This window comes from Pteropus vampyrus, unplaced genomic scaffold, assembly GCF_000151845.1.
Source record: "Pteropus vampyrus isolate Shadow unplaced genomic scaffold, Pvam_2.0 Scaffold62, whole genome shotgun sequence".
In the NCBI taxonomy this organism is placed as follows: Eukaryota; Metazoa; Chordata; class Mammalia; order Chiroptera; family Pteropodidae; genus Pteropus; species Pteropus vampyrus.
Genome location: NW_011888843.1, coordinates 3,414,004 through 3,441,429, shown reverse-complemented (window position 1 = coordinate 3,441,429; position 27,426 = coordinate 3,414,004). Strand labels below are relative to the sequence as shown.

General features: G+C 44.7%; 1 protein-coding gene and 1 pseudogene across 1 annotated transcript in view; both read right to left on the bottom strand.

Annotated features, from left to right (window-relative positions):
• Positions 1-19,290, bottom strand: part of CCBE1 (collagen and calcium binding EGF domains 1) — a 212,343-nt gene extending 193,053 nt beyond the window's left edge. Inside the window, exons 1-2 of the mRNA XM_011361136.2 lie at positions 18,833-19,290; positions 18,268-18,348 (exon numbers count right to left, since the gene is read on the bottom strand). Coding sequence (XP_011359438.1) covers positions 18,268-18,348; positions 18,833-18,963 — 212 coding nt within the window. The 5' untranslated portion in view covers positions 18,964-19,290. The remainder of the gene's footprint in view (positions 1-18,267; positions 18,349-18,832) is intronic.
• LOC111740356 lies at positions 9,228-9,346 on the bottom strand (annotated as a pseudogene).
• Positions 19,291-27,426: the final 8,136 nt, after the last annotated feature.

Genomic DNA, 27,426 nt, shown 5'->3' with positions numbered 1-27,426 from the left:
ACACTTTTTTCTCCCTGATTTCTAGAAAGCTCAGAGCCTAATGGCCCACCCATAGCAAGACAGTGTGTCTTCTTGGCATACATTCTTCTCTCGACCCTGGCTTCCTCTCTTAAGTCTCTAGTTCTGGTTGTTGTTTTTTTTTTTTAAACTATCTTTTCATATTTTATGTATTGTAAACTGCCATATAGAGCTGGAATAGATCCAAGTATAAATTTAAATCCACAAATAATAAACATGGCTCTGTTTCAGCAGATGGTCTGACCACACAGTAACCAAACGTGTACTCTGCACAGAAAATGGACCCAGCACTATGCTAGGCACAGGAGATACACAGGTAAGACAGGCCTGGCTCCTGCCCTGACATCTAATCAAGAAAAGACACAAAATAAGTTTTAGGTACTGTAATAAAATAAGGACCTAAAATAACCATAAGGACAAGGGAATATACTTGTGGTAGGGAGACATGGGACATCTCACTGAAGAAGTGACAATGTAAATTCGGAACTGGGAAGTGGGATTAGGTTTTGTTTTTTGAGGGAGTGAAGACCTGTTATCCAGGCAGAAGGGACAGAATGGGCAATAGCTTGAGACAAGTAAGTCTCAAAATGAGGAAACTGAGCTAAACCGGGGAAGGATATGTACAGTGTAGGGGGACAGACAGGGGTCCAATCACTCAGGGCCTCACAGACTAGGGCGAGGAGTACAGATTTTGTTTCAAGGATGATGAGAAGCCACTGAAGGATTGTAACCCTGGGTCAGATGTAATCTGCTTTAAGGTCAGGATTTCACTTTCTGCTACATGGGAATAGATCTTAAGAGACAGGACAAGAAGCAATGAGAACTGTTGTACAAGTCCAGGCCGAAGGTGACAGTAGCCTGGACCAAGCCGGTGGCAGTGGAGAGAGTGAGCCCAAATTTGGATTTAGTTGAAGAAAGGTTAGATGTGGAAAGGATGTGAAATAGAATGATCCAGAATTGCTTCTGGATTTCTGTAGAGGGACACATTAGGTGTGACCACAAGTGAAGACAGCAGGGTTTGGGTTGGGAGGAGGGTAAAAATCATGCTCTCCATTTGAATGTGTTATCTTTGAAATGTCTTAAAAACATCCAAGTGGAGATCAAGTAGGCAAGTGGACATACGAATTTTTGAAGCTTAAAAAATATCCCTCCCAAGACCCTTTTTCAAGCAACTATTTGACTATACTCTTCACCAAAACAGTGGAGTAAATCAAGAGAGAGGAAAATATGGGGTCCAGGAAAGAGGAAACTGACTGCAGAGAGACACAAAGGTGTCCGCGGCTGGCAGTGGGAGACCCCGAGGCCACGGCAGGCTCAGGTGTCCGGGTCGGGGCAGGTGTCACGGTTCAGGGAGCACTGTCGTCAAGAAGGTTGAAATGACAGAACACCTAATACGTTCAAGTATCTTGAGAGGAACTTCATACAAATGATGATGACTCTGGGGTTGGCTTCATGATTCCATATATTTTTTAAATGCAAAATAAATTAAGGCAATTATGAACTGCAGAGAAGGCAACATACAAAGAAAGGAAAGGCCCTCGTAGCTTTCAGCAGGGCTCAGAGCCGTCACCAGCATTTCCGGTCATGAGGTAGACAAAAATGGGTCTACCCGACACGGTGACGATGCCAAGATGGGCAGAAAGTGTGATGGTGGCTGAAGACAGCTGAATGCTCTTCTCCTATAGAAGAGACTCAAAAGACAACGCCACAAGTTTTTAAAAACAAAGTTTGTAATATAAGTTGCTTAAAGCTATGGAAGTAAAAATAAAAAATAAAAAATAAACCTTAAAAATTGGAATGCAGTTGCTGTGATGGGGTAAGAGGAGCCGGGAGGGGTTCGAGGGGCTGCTGTCTGTCTTACCAGCGGTGAGTCGACTTTAAACTCTAATTTAGATAATACTTATGATGAAAGCGTAACTTGTTACCTAAAAACGCAGAGTAAATTATACCATTGATTTTACTTTAAGTACGTAAAATATTGAAAATGCACATGAAGAGGAGGCAACATCAGAATATTAAAAACAAAAAGACTACAATTATGGATAGTTTTCACTTCAGAATGTTTAAGTTGCTTTTTTTTTTTTTTTTTTTAGCAAAGGTAATGCATTGTCAGTGAATACAATTTTACTACCGAAAATAGTGAAAAGAAAGTCCTGTTCCTTTGGGTTTAAAAGGACCCTAGGCATAAAAATATTAGCTTCCCTTTTGAAACTACGTTTTCATCTAAGAAGACACACCATCCGTGGTATGTTATTATTTTGAGAGTCAAACACTCTCACAACGCTCTCAAAAACACTCAAAACTGCCTTTGAGGTGAAATAATCTTATTACGATTAGGATTTCCCAATCTGATTGTGAAACTTAAGCAAATAGCTACCCCTGGGCCACTGCCTTCGAGTCCTGCTCTGCCACAGCCAGTGCTATCGTGGGGCATTCTGGGAGTTCCACCCTAGACACTTGCTCAGAATTAAGCATACCTGTTAAAATGTAAGCTCGCTCACGAGTGGTAACACAAGTATCACTCATCCATAACTGAATTCAAGAGAAATAACTCCACAAAACAAACTTCCATTTTATTTAGGGGGAAAAAAAATTGTTTAAAAGTAACATTCATATTGGGGTTTATTTTTCGGGAGGATGATAAGGCCATTTTGGAAACGTCTCTACATTTCTTAGAAATGAATGCTGAAATATGTCCTGGTAAAATGACATCATGTCTGGGATTTGTATTAAAATACGTGAGCAAAGGAAAAAAAGGACAGATAAAAGCCAACGGTGCAAAATCTTGATAATTAACTGATGTTGGTGATGAGCAGACGAGAATGTCTTTTCTTCTATGACATATTTGAATTTTCATAATTAAAAAATATGTCGAGAGAAAATATGGTCAGTTTTTCTTCATCTTCAGAAAAGGGTGAATTTGTAGTTTTTTTCTTTGTGGGGATGCAATTAAAGTACATTGCAAAGCAAAGTCTACAGCGGAGATTCACTTTCATCCAATTACAGCCCCAAGCTAGTTAAAACTCTCTCAAAAGGAACTCTCTCAAAAGGAACTAAAATGCAGACAAGGAAGGCTAACATGCAGACAGAGAAAGTTAACAGAATCACATACACTTCAAACTAATGAGGAGCCTGTTGATAGAATGCAAAACTCAAGTGGGATACCATTTTGTTAAACTAAGACTGCCTAAACATGGAAAAGGATGTTTAAAAAAAAAAAAAGACCAACTGATAATATATGGATTAATGTAAGAGAAACCTCAGCTTTTTATGTGGGTAATTTGGTAGGGCAGGGGTGAGGGGGTGCGGGGGGCGAAGGCTGCTGTTTCCATTACGGAGCTGACTGCCTGCTTCTCCATTTCCCCTGGCATCTCCAAACAGCCAAATATGGAACCAAAACCAGGCAGCAAGATGGTGACTGTAATGGGGCTGCAGCAGGCTGACAAGCACATGAAGTCTTCACAAGGATCCTTAAATAAATCCAAAAGTACGCACACGTTGAAGCGTTAAGTTTGTAATAAATTTTTTTTTTTTGTAAATATAAGATACAAATATTAAGCCCCGTACGTTAGGATAAAAGATGTGAAAAAGTTTTATGAGAAAGCCTTCTCATCTGATGCCACCTTCCCTTCCACCTCATTTGCATGAGTCTTCCCAAATGAAACACTTTCTCCTTTCCAGAAAGGGAGCGGTCGCCATGAGAGTACAGCCCACCCTAAATGGGGAAACTGACACCTTCTCCTCCTCTCCCTGCTCTGTGGGAAGCACGTCTCTAAAGAGAGCAGCAGAGAAAAGCAAGTGAGCGGGGTGACAGGGGTCCCCTTAAACACTTCTGCAGAATGAAGTGATGGCTCCTGTGCTCACACAGCACGTGTCTGCAGCACGAAGAGGAGCTTGCTTTCAAAAGTTAGATACCTGGAAAGTAAGAAGACGTTCCTTTGCCTCTTTAATCGAGGGAAGAAAAATGACCAACGGCATTCAGGAGATGCAGTTGACAGCTCACAGAGGGCTCTCCTGTCTTTAAGGCGGATTACAGTATCCAAAAGTTCCCACAGTATGTTCTGTCAAGACCACTTCGCGTCAAGCACATTGGCTGGGCTGTCAACGAGATCCACTTCCGTTGGCTCTGCTCATAGCCCGATTGCCAGACTGAGAAAGGGCTCCATCAGAGAACCGGGGAGAGCCACGGGGTTCTAAGGACACGCAGCCACACGCGTAGGAGGGCAGTGGCAGTGCCGGACACGCCAAGGTCACGTCTCGCAGGTTCCAGACCAATGTGTCATGTGGTGACACTAGATTTTCCTCTTCTGATGCCTTCAGGTAAAATTCGATCTATTTGAAATCTGTAACTTAAATTTGAAACCTGAACCCACCCGAACATCAGGGAGGGAGCCCTTTGCATCTGCTGCCTGATAATGAGCCCTGAAGTGAAGAGATGAATTATGAGGCATTCATTCAATGAAATACCAGGCTATGAAAGAATACTGTACTGTAAAAATGAATTAGCGCCCTATGTAATAAGAGTCCCTTACTTGTTATGTGAGAAAAGCAACTGTAGAACAAACCCATTTACTCTGTAAGTAATAACTACAAGTATGTCTGTCAATGCGCATATAGAAAGATCAGGAAAAACACATTCTAGTCCCTTGGCAGGCAGGCATCATCCTGGAGGGCTGAGATTAGGCAGGATCCGCAGCTTCAAGTCATACCTTCTATGATGTAAAACATGCAAAGTGCCATAAAAGGGGTAAAACATGCAAAGTACCATAAAAGGGGTAAAGTTGAAAAACTAAAAGATTTCTTCTGTCTTGTGCCCTTTTCCCTGGGGGAATTGCAAAGCATGAATCCCCCTTTACATGTGTCTCTAAAAGAAAACAGGCATCCCTCCTCCTCATCATCATGGCTGTTTCCTTCGGGAACCGCACCCCTCGGCTATGGAGTCGTAAGACAGGAGGACACCCTCATCTGTTCAGGACACAGGGAGTTAAATGTGGCCCCAGCAGCACCCTGGGCTTCGCAAAATGAAAGTATCACATCAAAGGCGTGTGTAAGACCACACACCAACCTTGGGACAGTCCAACGGAGTCAAGCTGTGTATAAGGAGGGCACAGAGAACCAACCATCCTAAGGCGACACAAGTCCTGTATTTTAAAGGATGGCTGGGGAATTGTGTTTTAAGAAACAGTCAAGGAAGGACTCACTGAAGAAGCTGGAGTTGGAGGTATAACTTAAATAGATGGGTGGCTAAGAGCTGCTGGCGGGGGGAGGGGTGTCCATGCTGGAGCATCCCATGGGTGCACACACTCCCTCCCTCCGCCCACGGCCCTTATTGTCCAGAAATGGCTCCAGGCATGCCAAGACCTCAACCTTCTCTGACCCTAGGACAGCAGGGTGGCAGCTGGACTGCCAGAGCCTCCTGGGCCTGGCGTCTCCAGCCTTGAGCATCCTCTGTCATTGATCTCCATGTACCCATCGCAGATGACATTTTTCGTGTGTGCCATGATTGGAAAATGTGCTTCCCAAACACTGGAGTCTCTGGGAAAGGACTCGAAGAGATTCCGGGTGGCAGAGGTGCCAAGTAAGTTATCAGGATCCTTCCCTGCCTTCACTTAAGATTTTAAACATCCACCCTGCTATATCCTAATAGGGTGCCACAGTCATCATGCTGTCAAACTCTGAAAGCATATCGAAGACTCACAGAAGTCCCTTACAAACCACTTCACGTTCGCCAGCCTTTGATTCAAAGAAATCCGTCAGTAAGAGCCTCAGGAATGTACCCACCCATGAAATGCAATGTCTTCTCTTTCTTAATTTATAGTAATTTCTAGTTCTATGATTTAATCAGCATAATTGATGTTATGACACTCAAAAAATGCAATTATATGTATGTAAGTATGCCTTCCATGCAGACATATATTTGGGGACTGCCTGGTTTAAGGCCACGTTGTAAACACAGGGCTTGGATGAGAACTATAGAGTCAAACCACAGACGGCATTGTTTCATGGTGCATAGTTAATGCAAACCTATAAAAAGCCTTGCGACTGCTGGGGGTTGAAGAAATTCAGTTACCACAGGAGAAAACTAAAGAGTTAAAGAGAAACGACAGTGAATGGGAAGAGACTTTGCCAGCACATAAGGTTTCTCATCACACCACGTGGGGGAAAGCGTTTGGGCTTGATGCTTGCAAGGAAAGAAAATCACAGTTTGACACGGAAAAGCTTTCATTTTATAATCTGCTGAGCCATGTTGACATCTCGGGAGAAGGTTCATGTGGTGCAGCAACAAAGCAAAATCTTTTTTAAAAAGTGCACTTACGGTCACTAAATAGCCCCAGACGCCACGCTGAGAATCAGCAATAGGAAATGAATAGTGAGGGAACTTGCCCCACAGGATTAGAACCGATCCGCTTGAAAAACTCAGAACTCTCCACCTTTCCTGATCCACCTCAGCCCACTTCGTCCTTCACTACCCTCCAACCATCCTTCACTGAGAATAGAAAGGAGATGCCAAGAGAAAAAGAGCAGAACGTAGCAGACAAGGGATGGGAGACATCAGGCTTTTGAGGGTCCACCAACACACTCTTCAGCTCTAAACATCCCTGTTGGGGGCATGAACTTCTGGCAACTGAAAAACACATGAGGCGGACACAGGCTTACTGGCCACAGAAGGGAGAACCAGGCTGATCACCCCTATTTGCTGCAAGGTTTTCAGCTTTGGCTGCACACTGGAATTATGCAGGGAGCTTTTAAAATTCCTGGGGTACCCACCTCCGGAGCTTCCGGTGTCTGGTGTGGTCTACCTGGACACGGGGCTGTTTTTAAAACTCGTCACATGATCCCAACGTGCAGTCCTGGCTGTGAATCACTGACTTCAGCTTTACAAGTAGGAAGCAGAGAACAGCTAAGTGAGGACGAGCCCCAGAATGATGCAGTGATGACCAGCACAGGGCTTCTCAGAACTGAGTGTGCATGGGAAACGCCAGGAACCGTGTTACCATGCAGACTAGTTCAAGAGTTCTTGAGTGGAGCCTGAGCATCTGCATTTCCATCATGAAGGGGTAGAACAGGTTATAGCTGCCATCATCTGGGACCATCCTGGAGGAGTTCCACAGAAGTGAACGGCACAAACATATGGCTTATGCCGTTTTAGATAACATGTAATCCTTTTCCTCTTCAGTAGTATTGCTGAGGACACTTTAATTTCATTGGATAACTCGGGAGCATCATGGTGGACAGCAATACCATTGGGATTACAGTGTGTGTGAAAAGTATCCCTTTTATTACACGGCTCCAGTGTGTACTAGGTTATTTTGCAGGGGGGCAGGGGCACTGTCATGGGCTGAATCATGTCTTCTCAAAGTTCAAATGTTACAGTCCTAACTCCAGTACCTCAGAATGTGACTGCATTTAGAGATGGACTTTAAAGAGGTCCCTGGGTTAAAATGAGGCCGTTAGATGAGCTTCTGTCCTTATAAGAAATGAGGACACGGGCACACCCAGCGGGAAGACCATGTGATGGCACAGGGAGAAGCCGGCCGTCCCCAAGCCAAGGAGGGAGGCCTCTCAAGGGATCGAGCCTGCTGACTCCCTGACCTTGGACCTCCAGCCTCCAGAACTGTGAGAAAACCTGCTGTTTAAGCCCCCAGCTGGCCTGTGGTAGATCGGGCAGGCAGCCTGAGCAAACTGATGGGGGGCGGTCCTTATGTCTACTTTTGACAATCTACCTGACTCACGTTTTCACCAGTAATTACCAGTGGACCTGCCATCCCTATTTCAAGCAGTCCGTCCTTCTCCTAAATGCCCCCTTTTAAATCCGTGGTTGGCAGGAAAGCGAGGTAAGCACAGCTGTCAGGCCGCAGGGGTCACGACACGGGCTGTGCAGTCGGACCGTCCGCCGTCGCACCGCCTGTCTGCCGCGCGCCTGCTCAGAGACCCCGCGTGAGAACTCGTCCCGAGAAGAGCTGGAACAGCGTCTGACGGAGCAAGCCTTCGCACTGGGGGACGCACGAATGAGGAAGGAACGTAGAATTTCTCATACCTGTGTTTGGCCACTTAAGACCTTTTGTGATACTTTCTGGTACATTCTTCATGCTATCTGTTTTGGGATTCAAGGCTCCCTCCCTTCCTCCCTCTCTCCCTTTTTCAGATGTGTTCCAGATAGAAAATATCGCCTGATGAAGTGACCTCCACATAAGTAGAGAGTTCGTATATAAATCTTTCCTTATGTCCATCCAGTTAGGCCAGAACATGCAAGAGTGATCTCCAGGAAATTAACATGTCAATTAATACTAAAGTCCATTTTTACAGAATTAAAAGAAATCCTTCAACCAAGCTTTCTCGAAGACCCCACTGAGGGTGCACTCTAGGTTCTCCTAACCTCTCGGGGTCTAACGGAACTAGAGTCCAGGGCACTTCTTAGAACGGTCTTGCCAGTGAGTGGTCATTGTGGTCTTGGTGGCTTCCTAGGAAGGCCGCCTCTGTTTCGCCATGCAATTTTTCACCACCAAAATTGAGCCGTTTCTCTATAGGGAAATTCCCAAATGAAACATGGACACTAAGTGAAAGCAAAGAGGGGTCAGTTAGAGGCAAAGCTATGGCACGGTCTCCGCACTGGCTGATGGACATCCCCTGACCGCCAAAGACATAGTGAACACATGCACACGAGAGGATGAAAAAATTGTGTAAGTCTGTCCATCTTTGGAAGCTTAGTCTGCCTTTTTTTTTTTTTTTTTTAAGCTCCATTTAACTGAATCAGTAAAAATGGCTGTTACCAAGATCGGAAGCTCCCACGTGACATTTTCCATCCAACTTCATATCCATAGGATGATTCTCTCTTCCTTATCAAATTTTTATAGCCACATTTTTCTTCTGCTACACCCCACAGCACCTTTATCTTCCTATGTCAAGTGGCGCATTCTAACATTTTCCTTCTTTCTTCTTCTCCAAAATACCGTTAACAGATTAGCTTCTCTCCTGAGTGTTTCTTTTAAATCGTTCTTTCCTTCTCCACCACTGTTTCCCATTTTCAGTGTCAGAAGGCATCACTATTTAACGTAATAGTCTCCATGATCTGTATGGAACAAGCGTGGGCATTATGAAAAGGCAGTTTGGAGTTTGGGATCGGAGCGTGTCTGCCTGCGCGCATCTAAGTCCAAAGAGATACGTACAGGTTTTGCGGGAAAGTCTTTTTTTTTTTTTTTTTTTTTAAATGCCTACAGCATCTGGTATTCCAAGGTGGTCTCCCATCCAAGTACTAACCAGGTCCGACCCTGCTTAGCTTCCGAGATCAGACGGGATTGGGCACATTCAGGGTAGCATGGCCATAGACAAGAAAGTCTTATTGTACAGAGTTGTAAGTGCCAGAGACAGAGGTGCACTAGTGCTCAATGACCTGGCTCGCCAATGGCCTCTCAGGGATGGGTTTTATAGGGAAGGACTCAGTCATGGAAACTAAGGGACTTGGGGCTCAGAGGTATTACTGATTGGTCGGGGCTAGGGCAGGAGGCTGCTGATCATTGCATCAGGTCCTGATATCAGTCATGTATCATTCTGTTTGGCTGCAAGAGAAGGTGGTCATTGGGCCTGTTCTGCCTCGATGGGTCTGGGGCTGAAATACACGTGAAGCCAAGATGTTATCCTTAGTTTAATTAAAACTTGTTGTTCTCATGATCAATAGACCTGAGGATTAATTCTTAAAATGTATGAATGGAACGCAATGTCCTAAGGCTTAATGATTAAGGGAGTGGGCATACAATACATGCAAAGGTGGAAGGATCAGAATCACAGGGCTATTATTGTGACTAGGCAAAGCCTGCTTGAATCGGAGGAGGAAAGTTATAAAGAAATGAAGTCTATGCGCAGTCACAAGCTTAAATTCAAACGTTTAATAACTGATACATTGTACACAGTACGAACTGTAACGGTATGGTAGTTTTCAGCCATATAAGAAAAAATGTAATGTTGCAACTCTGATTTAAAGTACCCTTAATTGAAAATGTGTTTTTCTGGATGTGTTTCCCAAAATATAGACTATCATCTGATTTTTTGAATGTGAAAAGTTCTCCCTTATAGAAATTCAAAACTAATAAGAAGTTTATGGAGAGGGGGCTTGGAGTCGACAGAGCATGTGATGAGCAATTTGCAAGTCAGGGATTAAGGAAGGTGGGAGGTCAGCCAAGGCAGTCCAGAGTTTGCTCATCTGGCAAGGAAAACTTATCTTGGGGACCTATAGAAGAGCAGCAGTTAGTACTTAACTGCCTGCAATAAAATCCAGCTTCTTAAAAACATCCTGATAAGTTGACAGAAAAAAAAAAAAATCTAGCTCAACAATAACTCAAATTGATTCCTGGTGATCAGGAAACCAAGTCACAAAGACGTACAGGCCAGGAGATCCAAACACAACAAAATGAGGCAATACGAAAACAAAGGACCCCAAAATGAAGCTAAGTGTCCCCAAAGTCACCTCTTTCTCAGACCTGTGGACAAGGTTAGATATAGATGGACCAACTCTGGGTATTTGTATTAAGATAGCTCTTTAGAGGCTGGCAAACGGCCCGAGAGTAAATATCTGAGGTTTGGGTGGGGAGGGAGGGCAAATAAAGTCTGTTGCACGCTTTACAACCCTTTAAAAATGTAAAAAGCATTCATAGATCACAGGTTGTATAAAAACATGCCATAGGCCCTACTTTGCCAATTCCTGCTCTCTACACCAAACTCCCAGAGCCAGATTCTAGACAGAGAGGGCCCTCCTGACTTCCCACCGGTTCAGGCTGACAGCTGCCCCTGCCACTCTCAGAGGTCTAAGAATGGGGGGCTTCACCCCAGCAGCAACAGAGAACATCCCCCAGGAATGGCCAAGAGAAAAAGGTTAAGAATGGATACGAAGGCTGAGAACGGATGTGCTCCAAGTTTCTGAGACCATGAAGGGCATGGAAAGATGATCTAGCTCATGTTTGACCACACCGAACAAGAAGGCAACTTATTATATACCCATCCAAGGTCTCTCACCTCTGCTAGTGCCTGGCATTGCTCACACCTTGAATCAGGAAAGAAGGTGCACTACTTTGCTTGGGGTGAACATGTAGACATCATAACACCACTCCCCTCACACGCAGGTGTTTCAGGATGAAAATAAATTGCCCAGAAGGTTCAGATACCTTGTCATAAACATATCAGAGAATCAGAGAATGTTGGAGGTGCATCCTCCTCCAGCACCCGGCTTAAAGTTACTGATGGAAAAATACGAGGGGAACTGGGCCAAGGTATTTGTCCCTACTGGGCCAATTCTCATGCCACTGTCCATCTCAAAGGACGCATCCCTGGAAAATTAAAATTCCCTGTAATGTTTTCACATTCCAATAATGCTTAAAAGAAACTTGTGGCAACTGCTAATTTCTCACTAGCACCTCTGCAGAAAAAAAAGGTTGGTTTCCACCATCCCTGGCTTCTCAAGTCCCTGCTTGAAGCTGTGAAGTTTCTTTTGTTGAAAGGATGCAGCTGGACCACAGGAAATATCAAGCTTCTAACTCCCAAAATGTGACAATTAGATGTGTGCCAAAAATGTCCCAAAGGACATCTGGCTCAGAATGCCTTTCTGAAGGATAAATTGAATTAAAATCCATAAATTTCGTGAGCAGAGGTTTTGTTTGTGTGTGTGTTTAGCTGCTCTATTCGCAGATGTAGTCCAAGCGCCTAGAAACTGTGCTTCGTGGACAGCAAGCTCACAAGTATTTGTAGAATGAATGGAAATTGTTGATAAAACTTTAAAATTGGTAAATGGCTTCATGGAAAAGAAAGACTCAAGCTTGGCAGAAGAGAAGCTGCAGATGTTATAGCTGTTTACTCTTTTCATTCCCCCAAATAAAAGTAACAAACAGACAAAATGGAGACAGATCTTTGTTCGGATGTTCTGCCAGCCCCCAGTGCAGGCAGACCCTCTAACTCACAAAAGCAGCGAGGGTCCTGCTGGGCAGGGGGGCAGTAAGTTTCAAGAGCCCAGCTCGCTGCACTGACACAGAAACTGATTGAAATGCAAGCTTTCTCCTGAGAAGATAAGAGTATTCTAGAATAAAGAGCATAATTGCTTTTTCCGGGCACACCCACCCCAGCTTCACTTAGAAAAGATGAAGAGAAGTTAACGTAGGAAGTCAGGCATCAACAACTTCAGAGACAATGAGAGTAGCAACTGGACCCGGTCTCAAAGGACATACCAGTGAAAGCACAGCCTTTTGTGGCAAATTCAATTGTTAGTTTTTTTTCCCCTATCACTTTGCGTTGTTTCTTTAAGAATGAGTGAAAAGTGATACAGAGGCTAGCTTTGGCCTCCACCTTCCCTGTTCTCTGACACCTGTTCTTCAGCTTTAAAAAATAAGGGTGTGGGAGGTAGGGAGGGAGGGAGGGAGAGCCTCTTTAAAACTGTAATCTCCTCATCAAAGCCAGTGTCTACAGGGCAATCATTTCTGGCCAGGACCGCCCACGTTCGCTTCAGGTGCCATTTAAAATATTAAGTTTGTAGAGTTAGCTAGAGCTGCCAGAATTGACTGTGTAACAACACATCAGTGAAGTTAAGATGGTCAAACTGGGAACCAGTGCAAACCATGGCAGCATCTTGCGGAGGTGAAAGTAAGCTCTGGTTTTTAAAGAAGCTTTCCTACCTCTCCACTAGAAAAAGACAGCAACAGAAATTCTGGAAGACCTAAAAGATTTAAGTCAAATCTCATCATTACTTAGTCTACGGCCATGCTATCCTGAACAAGCCCCGTTTGATCTCAGAAGCTAAGCAGGGTCGGGCCTGGTTAGTACTTAGATGGGAGAGCACCTAGGAAGACCAGGTGCTGTAGGCGTAAAAAATAAAAAAAATAAAAATAGGGATTGTAAGATGACAAGGCCCTTGCAATCTGTGAGGTCAACCAAGGGTTGCCTCGCCTAAAAAAAAAAAATCTCATCATTACTTGTAACATTAATGTATTCATTCACTCAGTCATTCAAGGATGTGTATGTAGCACTGTCTAAGCATGGGGCCAGCCTCTGGGGATAGTCATGGATGAAGGAACAGTTGTCCTTGGCCCTCAATGGGCTGACCATCCAGTGGGAGAGGTCAAACATACAGAAATAGATGCTGCCTTCAACGTGTCTGTCATTTAGTCAACTCTGCACAAAGCCACCTTCACCTTTTTTTTTTTTACAACATTCGTACCACTTTCTTCAACATTATAGATGATTAAGATACAAATGCTTTCTGAAAAGGGGATCTCATGCCCTAAATGAGCCAACACTTATTCACAGAGCCAGCCTCAGCATCTTTCCTAAGCTATGTTGGCCACAGGACAGGGAGGCAACAGAAAAGAGACCAGAACTGGTGAGGACCTAAGACACTGATTTCTAGTCTTCTGCCAATCAGATTCCTTCATGACCCCAGGCAAAGGGCCAACCTCTAAGATCCTCTAAAACCTGCCTCTGCCTTCTCTTATAGTCACAAGGGCATCTTGAGTAGCTTGATCCCAGGCTAGGCTATCCTACATTTGAGAAAGCATCTAAAAAACACTGATGTGCGACTGGTAAAATAAACACCCTATTTCTGGCTGTGGTCTGAATCTGCACCTTCAAAAATGTCTACCAAAAAGCTCCAAACTCAACAAATGTCCACTGAGCATCTACTACGTGCACTCATCATGCAGTAGTGATCACGAGAGGTAATAGTCAAGCACTTCCCATGTGAATCAACTCATTTAATCTTCACAGTAACCCTCTAACTCCAATACTAATACGATCCTCACTTTAGAGGATATAACTAAAGCACAGAGATTAAGAAACTGTTCAAAGTCATAAAATAAATAGAGCCGGGATTCAAACCCAGGCAGAGTTTCTATTACTGTGCATGTCTGGCATTATCAGAGCCCTCTGTAGAACTCAGTGACCTAGCAGATGGTACATTCTCCAGTCTTTCCCCTGATGCGGCCTTAGCTAGATGGGTGTTCTCAATCTGGTGATGCTGCTATAATTAACTGCCCTCCTTGTTCTCCAAACTCCAAGTAAACACATTTGCAGAAATGTCGCACTAATTTCCAAGTTTTAATAGGACTTGGCAACACTGTTGTATTATCTCAAAGTGGGAATTTTTCCATTCCTGTGTCATTACTTCCCATGGGAACATGATTGCGAGCAAAAGCAGTGCCTGGTGAGACACCAAGGACCGGAAAATACAGCCGAGGGGCACCTTCAGACTCCCACTTGGAGGCATCAATCGCAAGGCTGAACATCATAGCTAATGCAACTTAAACATCTAACACTAAAGAGACTTGTTGAAAAACAGTTAAATCTCTCCTACCCGTGACACCATTCCTAGCTGCCTCTCTCTTCCCTGTCACTGATAGTGCAGTACAAACTACATGACTTTGAACTCAATCATGTACCATTCTGTACTGGTTACAGATTCAAAGGCCTTAGTGTAAAAATCAAGTCTGTAAACTGACTAAAACCAGGGATTATAGCTAATTCTTCTATGCTCATTTTCTAAGACTATTTTAAGCTCATAGTAAATGCTCAATAAATCCTTAATAGAGGGAAAAAGTTAAGTAGAATGTTTATTAGACAGAGCCTCACTCAATAAAAATTGCTTTTATTGACATTTCCTATACATGTGTTCTTTTTTTAAAAGCCTTTTAACATCTCATTTTATTGATCTGAGACCCAATAAAAAAAAGTAAACATAAACCTTTTGTTCAAACTACATTGTTTTGGGAGATAAAAGGAAACTCAAACTCAACTTGCGGGGAAAAACTTTAATAGCCACAAAAGGGGTAAATGCCATGATAACTTTACATGCTTGGTTTGGCTATAATAAAGTCAGCATCAGATAAATCACATATCAACTCTAAAATCTTAACTACTGGCAAAAGAGTATGCCCTATGTCAGATTATAATGCTGAACAAATTTATACTTTAAGCTCCATACGCTGTCATTGGCATTCATTCAAGCGAATATTAAACTTTGGGTACAAGTACCCACGATGCATATTGGGGAAGAAAGCCTCTAGAGACATAGACCCTGTGATTAAGATAAAAATCCTACAAAGAAAGATATATATGTTTGAACCAATTTTATGTATAATATGATATGAAGTCAATTGTTTAAGACAGATCTCGAGGGTGATAATTCATTAAAAAAACACTGGTCCTAATGGATGTTGAGAGTTTTCTATCAAATTGTCTTTTGAACTGATAGTCATCTGAATCTATGGTCTTCTTAGCTCACAGGATCTGCAAAGTTCGACCTCATATGTAGGCACCTCCAGGATGAGAAGGCCCAGACTTTGATGTCAGACAAACCTGGGTTTGAATCTTGGCTCTCACCTGCATTACCTTTGGGACCCTGGGCAAGTTCTCTGAACCCCTCTGAGTTTGAGTTCTCTGCTCTGTAAAGTCGAGGTAATACAAATCCTAGAGTGTGGCTTTGAGAATTAGATAAAATAACGTATATTAAACAGTGCTAAATACAAAGTCCTTAAATTGTCATTCTTTAACATATCCTATAAAAGGCTGAAGTGGAAAGGTATTGCTTAGGTCAAACCATGTAAAAGCAGAAGTGTACAAAGGTGGTGGGAGGGTCCAGGACAAAGGTCATTCTGAACCCATCTTCTCCACGTCACTTAGGTGTCCATATCTTTCTAGGTATAATGGCAGATCAGGTTTACTACATCTACCATACTCATTGCAGTATTAAATCCACCTTCCATATCAATGATTTTTTTTAAATCACTTTTAAAAAATCACTTTCAACAAGTTCAGAAGTGACTTCTTGAGTTGTCTTATGCTAAAGCCATTCATCAAAAACATTAGGTAAATAGTGGGACTCTACATAAAAGATCATCAAAGAACTGAAGAGTCCACTTTCCCTGAAAACTGGTTCTTCGTCTGGTTCAAGGTTAACATGGTAGAAGGGCTAACTACTCGCTCCGTCTGCAAAGGCCTCCACGTGCCTCTGAAGACCCGTCTAAATGAGTCTGCACTGTGACCCAGGTAGGGAACCCTGGTTTCTATAGTAGAGCTTCTCCAGCTTTAATGCACATGTCATTAACCCTGAATCAGGGGGATTCAGGAGGTCTGGGGAGGTGCCCAGGACTTTAACAAAGTTCCCAGAGGATGCTCCTGCAGCTGCTTTCCAGACCGCCCTGTCTGGAAGTAGCAAGATGTCCGCAGGGCCAGGACAACTATAATTCACAAACCAAGGAGCACATAGCATTCCCCCATTCTTGGGTTTCAACTGCCAACTTTAATTACTAAATTATGAAAATAGCTGAAAACCAATGGAGTGCACACAGAACTCTTGACTCCTACGAAGGAAGTCACTTAACCAAATCGCTTCATATTCACAGGGACCATTTCCATTTTCTGCAGTTGAAAACATCCTTTCCCATTCCTCCCACTTCCCAAAACAAAGTTCTTTACTGTTCTCTGTCATATAAGATACCTTTTTTTGTCCGTGCTCATAAGCTGTTTCTTTAGATAGCTGTTAGTGAAGACACATCAAAACACTGCTAGTGTCTCATTTAGAGTCTCGGTGTGAAAGAGTGCTGTCTTAAAGGTCTGGAAGAAAAACAGCAGTAACAGCATAACAAATGAAATCAGCTTAGAACACTAATCAGCCTTCCCTCTGCTCCTAAAAATTGGACATGCATTCTGTAACTGTCACTGATTTACGGGCAGCCTGACCTCCAGGGACTGAACAAGTGAGCGAACCATCTCAGGGACACTTTCCACGTTAAATTAGAGGCTTTATTCTGCAATGATAGAAAAACAATGCGTCCTAAGAAAAACTGGTCGTGTGGATGAAACGCAGGGCTGAGACCAGGCGAGCAATCCTGGTGCCAGCACCACCAGGTCATTTTGCCAGCTGGGTGACATTGCTTACCCAGCTAACTCCTTCGGTCTTTCCCTGCCTGTTGCACATATCCCCCTACCCCTCCTCTAACCCTCACCCATTTTGTTCAGTGTTCACAGCCCACGTCCCAGGGAAGGCAGCCCTTCCTGAGGAGTGACTTCTGATTCACCTAAACGGTTGTCAACATTCCACTGCCAGTGACAGATTTTAAAGCACGGTACGCGCCATAGCTAATGGTGCCTTTGCATCGCTAAAGTGACCAGCCCTGGAGCGACTTACACCTGAACCTCTGAGAATGTGAAATAATACTCCCTGTAGCTGAAAGCATTACAGTTGATTCATCTGCTACATTATGAATAGTAAACGTCCTTTTCTTTCAACTTCACCTGTGGGGGTTGCAGTGTTACCTAGTACTACCCAGTATTTATCTTGGCACCCCAAACAGTGCATTGTTCCCAAAGACAGACGGAGTCTGGTGTGAGTGTGAGATCCCAGTACCCTGCACAGTACCTTTTAAAATCAGGCGACTAATAAATGCTTATGGGTGTATGCCTCCTGCATCCAGTGAAAGCACTGGAACAGAAGCCAAGACTCAGTGGTGAAAAAAAAAAAAACCATACCAACACTCACCTCCAAAAGGCTCGCAGAGAACAGTGGTTCTACTTTTTGTTGAGAATCAGAACCACCTGGAGAGCATTTTCCAAACTAGATTCCTAGCTCTATCCAGGCTCAGTTTTAAGGAGCACCCAGGCGACTGATTGAACGAGCACTCAAGTGATCTATGGACAGTATTTTCAAAGAGACTGTTCTTTTTCTCCTTGTGGCTCAATATTGACGCTTGTTTTCACTCGACACCACCATATCAACAGTCGGCAATCCTCCCGCCAACCTTCTGCCCAGAAACCGTGACAGTGTTACACTCTGTCCCCGCACAAGGTCAACAGACAGCCGAGGGCCAAGTATTCACTAGTTCACGTTGTATTTCAAAAAAAAAACAACAACAAAAAACGCAACAGCAGCCATTCGTCTTTACTGTGCCTTGCTGTTTACACCCACAATCCGATCCACTTTGCTTGTAAATTTTCGCTCTCTTCCCCTCCGACCTCCTCCATGCCAAGTATTCCAGGGAGCAGGAAACAGTCACCCGACCTCAGGACACAAACTCTAGGTGCACACGCGGGGTTGCCGTCGTCGTTGCCCTGGCCCAGAAACCACACACACAAAGGTTTGCACCTCGGAGAGCTCACCCAGCAGGTCCCGGCAGCACCGTGGCCCCCTGGTCGCCGGGCGCGCCTCCAAACACCTTTGAGGCGCCGCCTTCCCACCTGCCGCGGTGCGCCCTGGTGACTCAGCAGAGCCCCGAGGCTTACCTGAAACACGTGGTGAGCTCACCCGAAGCCTTCAGACACGGGTATTTAGTCGTGGCGATTTTGTTTTCTGAGCAGACTTCTCTACAATAGAAAGAAAGAAAAAAGGTGGAGAGTCACAGTCGCTGATTCTCCGCGGGGGAGCGGAGGCCAGTGCGCGCTCTGGGATCCTGAGTGCGCGAGGCTGCGGGAGTCCGCGTCCAGGAGAGCCAAGCCGGCTCTGGTCCCCGAGCGCGGACACCGAGAGGGCTCGGGGCAGGGGCAGGGGCAGGGGCAGGCCAGGCGAGGGTCCAGCCGAGGGTCCAGCCGAGAGAACCCAGCCCCAGAGCAAGGAGCCGAAGAAGCCGGGCACCGGGGGACAGCAGGATGCGGGGCAGGAGTATCACGGTTGAGGGGACCCCGGGCTGAGGGCGCCGAAGCGGTGACCCAGGAGAAGTTTAATGTCGCCCAGGCCAGTCGAGCGCCCAGCCCGTGCCTGGCGCAGCGAGGGCTTGAGGGTCGCTGCGGAGGTGGGGACACCGCCTGCACCCCGTGGGCCGAGAGCGCACCAGAGGCTGCCGGCGTTTACCTGTCGCTGTCCTCAGGGTCCTCTCGGTAGCTCCACGTGTGCCCCAGCGCCAAGAGCAGCAGCAGCGGACCCAGGCTCTTGCCCAGCTGCCCCCTCGCCGCTCCTCCCCGGCTCGGAGACGGCGGCACCATCAGGGACGCTCCCGACTTCTTCCCGGCGCCGGAGCCCGCTCCCCGCCCTGCGCCCGGCTCCTCCGCGGCCGCCGTCCCTCTCCCCGGCAGGGGGCGCCGGAGAGCCGGGGCGTTTGCACCACCTGCGCGAGGCACAGGGACGCGGGGTGTTGCGCGGCTGGGGGACCAGGCTAGGAGCAGGGGTGCAGACTGCAAACTCCGCAGACAAGCAGGTGAACGCGGCACCCGCGGTGCCCGCCGGCGCGAGAGTCGCGGGATCCAGGGCGTCTCGCCCGGGGATGGTCACGCCGAGTGGACGGACTTGCCGGACTCGGCTTTGGGCTGCACCCTCCCTCTCGAATCTTCCTGGGCTGGGAGCGGAGGGCAGGGTGCGGAAAGCAGGCGGGTGCTCGCACTTTACACCAGGGTCGCACGACCAAGAGGAGGAGGAGGAGTCGGCTCTCACCCGGGGAAAAAGAGGGGGGAGCAGAGGGGTTAATACGCTTCCTTCCTGTTGTCAGTCGTTTTCTAAGGACCAGGGTCAGGCCAGTTTTCTCTTAGCGGAGTAAGGGAGGGAGGAGTGGAAAGGCTACCAGCGGCTCTCCCCAGCTGCCTTTCACACCTGACATGGCGCAATTTCTAGAGCTTCGCCTGTCTTCATGAAAGTCCCTTAGAAAAAAAGTCCTCCGGTGGCTTCGCGTGTTAACGAAGCAGCTAGCTTCTTCCCAACTGGAGGTTGAGGCAAGTAAAAGCTCTCAGTGCTTCTTCCTGGGGGGTTTTAATTCTTTTACCCTGGGTGATTTTAATGCTGTTACGGATGTCCCCCCTCCCCCCCCACCACACACACACGAGAGCTGAAAACTCCTGGAAGGTCAGATGAGACCCTGAGGGAGGCCCTTAATCACCCGTTCCCCGCCCCCGGCTAGTTAACACAGTGGTGTTTATGGATAGCGCGAAAACCCACGCTGGGGGCCGTAAATCAGCTCCTCTGGGGGTGGGGGGCGACCGCAATTCGGGTATGTCTGCATCTTAACACTTCCTTGCACATTTGGAGTCCCGTGCCCGTTAAGGAGAAACTCGTGACATAAACGTGCCCCAGACAGAAGGTTGTAATGCCTAACCTCTAACCAACGGGGTTCAGCAGCTCCCAGGAAATGAGGTGAAAAGGCAGCTTGCTCACAAGTTACCCGGTGTGTTAACTGGTTAGGTAGGCACCTGTTTTGATTCAAAATATTCTGATCCACTGAGAATTGCCGTGCATATCACATACACCTTGATCTTTTTCATTGCAATGGCACCTTCATTTCTCTGTGGAATGCTCCTATATTTTCCAAAGGTTTTTCATTTGTGATTTTATTTGACGCTCATAATATCCCTGGAAATTGGGTGTCTGACTTCTTAGCTCCATGAGGTGGTTTTTTTCCTACAAAGCTTGCATAGACAGGGAAGACCGTAAAACCGACTTTGTATTAAAATATGGTGCTACACAAAATTAATGAATTTTCACATGTAATTCAGAATGCACTTCGGGAGCCTGCAACACCTGAGTGACCATTACAGAGTCAGAAAAATAAAATCCTTAATTCAAACCCAGGCTACGTGGCTTCCTAGGTGTGTGACCTTGGGCAAGTTGCTTAAACTTTGTGAAACTCAGTTTTCTCATCTATGAAATGGGGAAAACTCCTTCATAAGTGTTTATAAGTATTAAATGAGATGATGCATACGAAGCAGTTTTCCCAGTGCTGGGTATCTATCGAGTGCTCAGTAGACATTAACTATTATTTTGATATAAATTATTGCACAGAATTTTCAGTTTTAGCGGTCAAGTTTTTCACTTTCTAGGTATATAGTTTACTTCACAACAGTTGCTTGGCTTCCTAAGGAGATACCTCTCTAACATGAAAAATAAACCTAGTCTGGAGCTTATAAAAATGGTATCACTTTAGATTGAACCGCAAAAGTGTTTAATCTCCATCTTATAGGAAAGAGGCCATCCGTAGCAGGTTCTATTTTTATTTTCTTACCAATTACTCTATTTTGATATCTTGCTATCTTTTTTCTCTACTCGTACTTTGTCTACTGTTACATTATGGATGTTAATTCTACAAATAATAGAGAATGGTGTAGGCAATTAGTTGTCAGCGTCATTAAATAGTTAATGAGCCACATATGGGGGGACATGCAGCCAGCAAAATGATTAAAGCAAAACCATGTCCATTATGCACAGCTGTGTGGCAGAAGATTGGGGACAGAGCCAAAGTTGCTGCCTCCTTATTTTTAGCCCCCTACACTGAGCATAGATAAGAATGAGGGGTTAGAGAAGGTTCTGGGACCAAGTAAACAGCCCAGGTTTGCCTGGGGAGGCAATCCCTAGGGCGAGGGAGTCAGCATTTCTGGAAAAGGTGAGCTGGAGCAGAGACCTTTTCAAAACCTTTGCCTGGAGGCCTGGAACTTAAATTAATTGGCAGCTACTGACAGCATGACATTCCCGTTCTCTCGAGGGGCTGGGCTGCAGAGCAGAGTCAAGCGGAAGGAGATGCGAATGCCATGTATGGATACCAGTCCCCTGAGAAGTTAAACACTCGCGTAAGAGACAAAACCTGCGTTTGCTCAGGCTGCAGCCCGCATGGGACATGGCAGAATGAAGCTGAGTGTGACAGGGACCTTCAGGGTCTTAGGTTTTCTTCCTGATACACTAACTCTGCCCCCCACCACACACAAGCTCCCTCCTCCCCAGCTCGCCCCCACTGATCTGCCCCATTCTCTCATTTATGAAACACTGGATGAAAAGATTCACCTCCCGCCTCTTTCATCCGAGTGTTACAAAGATTAATGATGTGAACCTCAATGCTCCTCCAGGGAGGCTCTGTACGATCATTTCTTTTCAGCATACCACTCCGCGACGTTTTCCGCGTAGACCTGTCAGCTCCGCTGAAACAAACCAGAGAGAGGCTTGTTCTGCAATTTACCATTTCCTAGGGCTATGGGGCTGTGCCAAGGGCTTTAGAGTGCAGCTTGTGCTATAGGTTAGATTCCCTGGTGGCCCAGGTATGGTTAAGGACTGTCGAGGGTTATCTGGGGGCAGTGGACGGAGGGGGGGGGAGGGGAAGGGAGGGATTGGCTGGCGAATGCAAAGGCCAGCCTACCAAAGCAAAATGAAAGGAAGAAGGAAAAGCAAAAACTAGGCTGTAGGGCAAAGAATAGCCTTCTAAATATGACCGATGGCCTCTTCCACTCGTTTTATGTTTAGTTTTTGTTAATTTTTCAATTCAAGCAAAATTTACATCTATTAGTTTCAGGCATACAACATAATGATTCGATATAGGTATGCACTGAGAAATGATCACCTCGATGAGTCCCGTTAACATGCATCACCACACAAAGTTGCGATTTTTTTCCTATTATGAGAATTTTTAAGATCTACTCTTAGCAATTTTGAAACATGCAATACAGTCTATTTACTGTAGTCACCATGCGGAACATTTATTTTTTAACTGGACATTTGTCTCTCTTCATCACCTTTACCGACTTTGCCCACTCATTTTTAAGGGATTCCAACATCTTATTTGGAGAAAAAGCAACGTAATATTAGAAAAGAGAGATTAATTAAAAAACTAAATTACTATAAAGAACGAAACACCACTAAATGGGGGCACAATTTATTTCACTGTTTAAAATTTTTCTTAAGAGGGGTTTGAGAAAAAACTGACCGACAAAAATACATACTATTTTACACTGTATATTTCTTTATGCCTTATGAGCATCATATGTAGTATATATTATATATAGTATAGAGCAGATTAGATAAAGCAATTAAGGCAAAATCAAATAATAAAATGAAGCTGAAGTGAAGTGAGTTGGCAGGATTGCACGAGCAGAACTATGCTGTGTTTAAAGCAGGTCACAGATCAGTTCTTGGATTCTCAGAAGTCAGTTCAGGATAATTACATGACTGGTTATAAGATTCAAGGTAGCCATAAAGGTAAAGCCCATAAATTCTTCCAAAACAAACAAAAAAAAAAAAAAACAGTCACAGATTTTTCCTGTCGGTCTCCCTGAAATATTGCAACAGTCATCTACTGTCAGGTAATGGTGTTTTCACAAACAAGACTCGACAAGTGTGGGTAGAGTTCATACTGAATTGTGAGTGGTACACACACCACGTAGTATCTCTAAAATAAACAGGTGGCCCCGATACCTTTCCTTCAGTTTTGGTTTTGACTGACACACAGCCAGGTCGGCTTAGAGAATGAGGGTCACACCTTGAAAAGTGTTTAAGGGCGCCAATCTCCAAGCCATTGTGAGGATATGCTTGAGGCCAGAAGAATCAAACACGTTAATACACTAAAAGGGTTCTAAAGCCCTGGTTTTGGGGTGTGTACATTATCTTTGCACTTAGTCTAACTTAGTTGTAACTTGCAGCATGCTGAAGCCGTGGGTCTCTGGAATTTTCTCCCAAGACAGGAAGAAACATCTGATTCCTATGTTTATGGCAGAATCACATGATTTTTGCCGAACTTTGAAATAAAAGCAATTTTAAAAGATGAGTTAGCCTTATAAGCATATAGGCTGCTAAGGGAAAAATGTATGAACAATACGGAGAACCTCGTTGTTATGTCTCAAGAAAATCAAGGAAAATTACTTGTGTGATTTGAGTGTCATATTCTTAAAAGTTCTAATACACACACATTGAGTCCCTGTCTGGAGCTTCTCCCAAAAGAAGAGCTGGTTGAGACGATAGGCGTTGGCGATCTCCTGGTCCAGTCAGAGCTCTAGGACCAAATCCAGGATTTCTAGAAGAAGTGGGTTCCAATACCACTCAGTTCTGAAGCTCCTGGGACAAGTGGAGACTACAAGGCATGCGGTTGGGATGGCCCCATCTCTTGCGGTCTCCATAAACATGAACGAGGGAGGAAAAGCGGCCAGCGCTGCAGGTAGGACCACTGGCCCACGTTACAAAGTCCCTGGTAGAGAAAATGGTGTTGGCATTCTCCCAGGGTTTATGAGCCGGCTCCTTTGAATGTCAGCCACTCCGATACAGCTTCTCTGCTTTATTTTGTAGAGCAAGCTCTGTTTACATGCCTTAACCCCATGAGGGTAAGAGTTCTTATTTAATAATTATTGAAAACTTGGAGATACTCGGCCCTGCAAGATGGTATCAAGCCAATGTGATATGTAATAAGAATGTTAACTTTAAAAGTTTTCTGATCTGAGCCAAGATATGGTAGAATAACTGTATTATCCGTGCTAACAGAGCATGGGTACTTATTGTAATTAAAAATAATTTCTCCTCTGGATATGAAGTTAACCTTACCTCCCTTCTTTAAAAAATGGACTTAAAGAAATAGCATTGTGTAGTGGGAAGAAATTAGACTTAAAAAATCAGATTTACCTAGGTTTGAAATCCAGCTCTACCACCTAAAACTTCTATGACCCTGGTCAAATTGCTTAATCTTCCTGGGACGTGGTTTATCTATAAAAAATATAGAAGCAACAATCTCCAACTCATAGAATCGTTGGAAAGAATAAATAAGATATATAACATACACGATGTCACATCGGAGATAATAAGTGATAGCTAATATTATTTTAACTGTTTTCCTTCAATAATTTGAATGCAATTATGTTAGACTGTCCAGTCTATCTTACCTAATTTGCTTTCCATAAGAAATACTTTGTGACATGAATGACTAAAAATAGAGATACCTTGTCACAGGACAGACTAAGTAGCAGAATTGATATTGGTGTCATTGTGCTTTAATTAGACATTAGGGAGTGTCTAAGGTTCTGAATAAGTCAAATCAATAACAGTTGCTAGAATTAGAAGGTATATACTTTTCCAAGGAGAATAGCTGTGCTTCTGAGTGCCGTGCCTATCTGACATTTAAAATATGTTTTTAAATCGAATCGTGGTTTAAATGTGTCCGAGGAACTGGCTAGTTAAAACCCATCTGTGCTCACTTCTGGAGTGGTGCCAATATTCTCTTCAAATCTATCCATTGATGAAATTGCATTATTTTCCGCTGAGCTTTTCTAGTTGGATCAGGCCTGGAAATTTTTCAAAAGTGTAAGGGAACCCTGGCTGAGGAGACCACAGTCTTCCAATAGGGCAGTTATGTTTAAAGAAATTATGTCCGTATTGTGAAGAAAAATCTGAGTTCAGTTAAAGGTTGTTACATTCTAATAGAATGTGGGATACATTTCTTAGCTGAAATGGCGACCTGTTCATGATATAATACCAAGAAAGTGACATTCCTGCAAGCTTTTAATGATAATAATTTTCCAAGAATTTAGCACAAAGAATAACAACACTTATTAAGTGCTTGGTACACTCATTTTCTAAAGCACAAAGTATTTTCTCATTTAATCCTTATTATCTCATTTAATCCTTATTACAGCCTCAGTCCTCTGTCACTGACTCTATTATTATCTGCATTTTACAAATAAGGAAACTGAGGTAGAGATTTCCATTAACTTGTCTAAGGTGCGGAGTTATGAGTAGCTGAGCTGAGTTTTAATTGGGACCCCTGGGACCATGCTTTCGACACTATACTAACCTGTCCTATGGAGAAGTAAGCAGTTTTCTCCTAAGAGTCAGACTACATCCAGGAAGTTTGCCCAGGGATGTAATGAGAACCAGGGAAAGCCCAAGGTCCATCACCATAACCAGTAACCCTGAGACTCTTAACACGGTTCATGCTCGAGCATGACCCTTCATCTGCTGCTCTGTGCAAACCAGCTGGCCATAAATTCCCACCTTTGTGTATTAGCTGACCTCTGTCTTTGCAGCAAAGCTGAGCTGTATGCACCAGACCTGTCCTCATGGAGCCTCTGCTGATTTATGTGGGAATGTGCCCTGAGAAGAATGAGATCCAGTTTCAGCACTGTTGGAGCTCTGGCACCGTTGCAAACCATTCTTCCAGTTCTTTCCCTGGGCCTGAGCCGGGTCTTTCTCAGACCTAGAACTCTCACAGATCTCAGAGATGACTAAAGTTGTGCGCGTGTGTGGGGGTAGGGGTCATTTTTGTAGTCACTACAATGATATACCTAGGCAAAATGTCTTGAAAACTTCAGAGTCTGGCATAGCCCCATGCAATATCCTTGCAACTGGAAACTGATCCTTCAAAGATCCAGAAAGAATAGGGGAGGGTAAATAGTTGCAACCAAGGTTTTCTCAAGAAAGTTGGAAGAGTTTTGGATATCTCTCTCTCTCTCTCTCCCTCTCCCCCTCCCTCCCTCTCTCTCTCCATCCTTTAACACGCCCCCCACCCCCAAACTCTCAGAGGTTGTTGGCTAGTCTGCAGGGGATGTTTAAGATTAGCTTCGGTTTGCATTCTTCAGTTCTAATCTTTACCAACAACGCAGAATCCCCAAGGAATGCCAGATAAAATAAGCTGTCTTTGCTTAAGGTTCACTTTTTGTTTGGGATCTATCTAGGCAATTGTTTACTTTCTTTCTGCTTAATCAGTGATGTTTAGACCCAAGTGTATCTTTTCCGTGTTGTTTATTTGGTTTTATCACTGATGAGTGTCCTGATAATTCATCAAAAAGGGAGTTGGAACCTACCGAATCTTCTCGGTTCCAGCATATATATCTGTGGTATAATTATAATGAGCCTGAAAGTCACGCGTAGGCAATTTGACATGTATCGGGCTCTGAATCCTTCCGTCCTGATAGAAGATGAATGGGCCCTGACCCCATTCAGTAACGGCCTGTCAGTAACCCGCCGTTAAAACCCACGAGCGACCTGCTTTGAAGTCAGTTCCCTCTCGGGTCGGGATGCGTCCTTCGTTCTCGGCCTGTCATCTTTCCCTGTCGGGTCTTCTTCTCTCCTGCTTCTGCTCTTTGCCTGCCTTTTTGTCCATTCCTCTCTTTCATCGATCAGTTTGTCGTGACTCCTCCTTTGATCAGATTCTGCCCTTTCACCCACCAACTTCCACTTCCTGCCCTTTGGCTCGTCTCTTCTGTTATTTTCCTTCCGCTACTCTGCTTTTCCTTAAAGTACATCCTTCCCCAAGCATCCAAGTCAAAAATATACTCCTTCCCCAATCCCAGTTTTTCCTCAAAAATCATTGGTTCTCAACTGGCGGGGAAGGGCAATCCGTCACCCCGCAGAAATTTGGCAATGGCCAGAGACATCTTAGCTGTCCTGACTGGGGGGTGGATGCTACTGGCACCTGGCAGGGAGAGGCTAGGATGGTGCTCAGCCTCCTATGATGCACGGGGCAGCCCCCTGCCCACTGTCTCACAACAAAGAATTGTCAGGCCGGGGATGTTAATCCGCTGAGGCTGAGATATCCCACCCTAAACAGACATCTATCCATCTCTCCACTCTAATTTTTTTTATCTCCTGTTTTGAAATCCCAATTGCTTCATCCCTTCCCTCCCCAAGCCTTGCATTTAGTTGATCTCCCATCTTCTCCTTATCTTATCACTTCTTCCTGGCCAAGGCATTCATCCCCTTGCTTGAATCTCCTGTATACT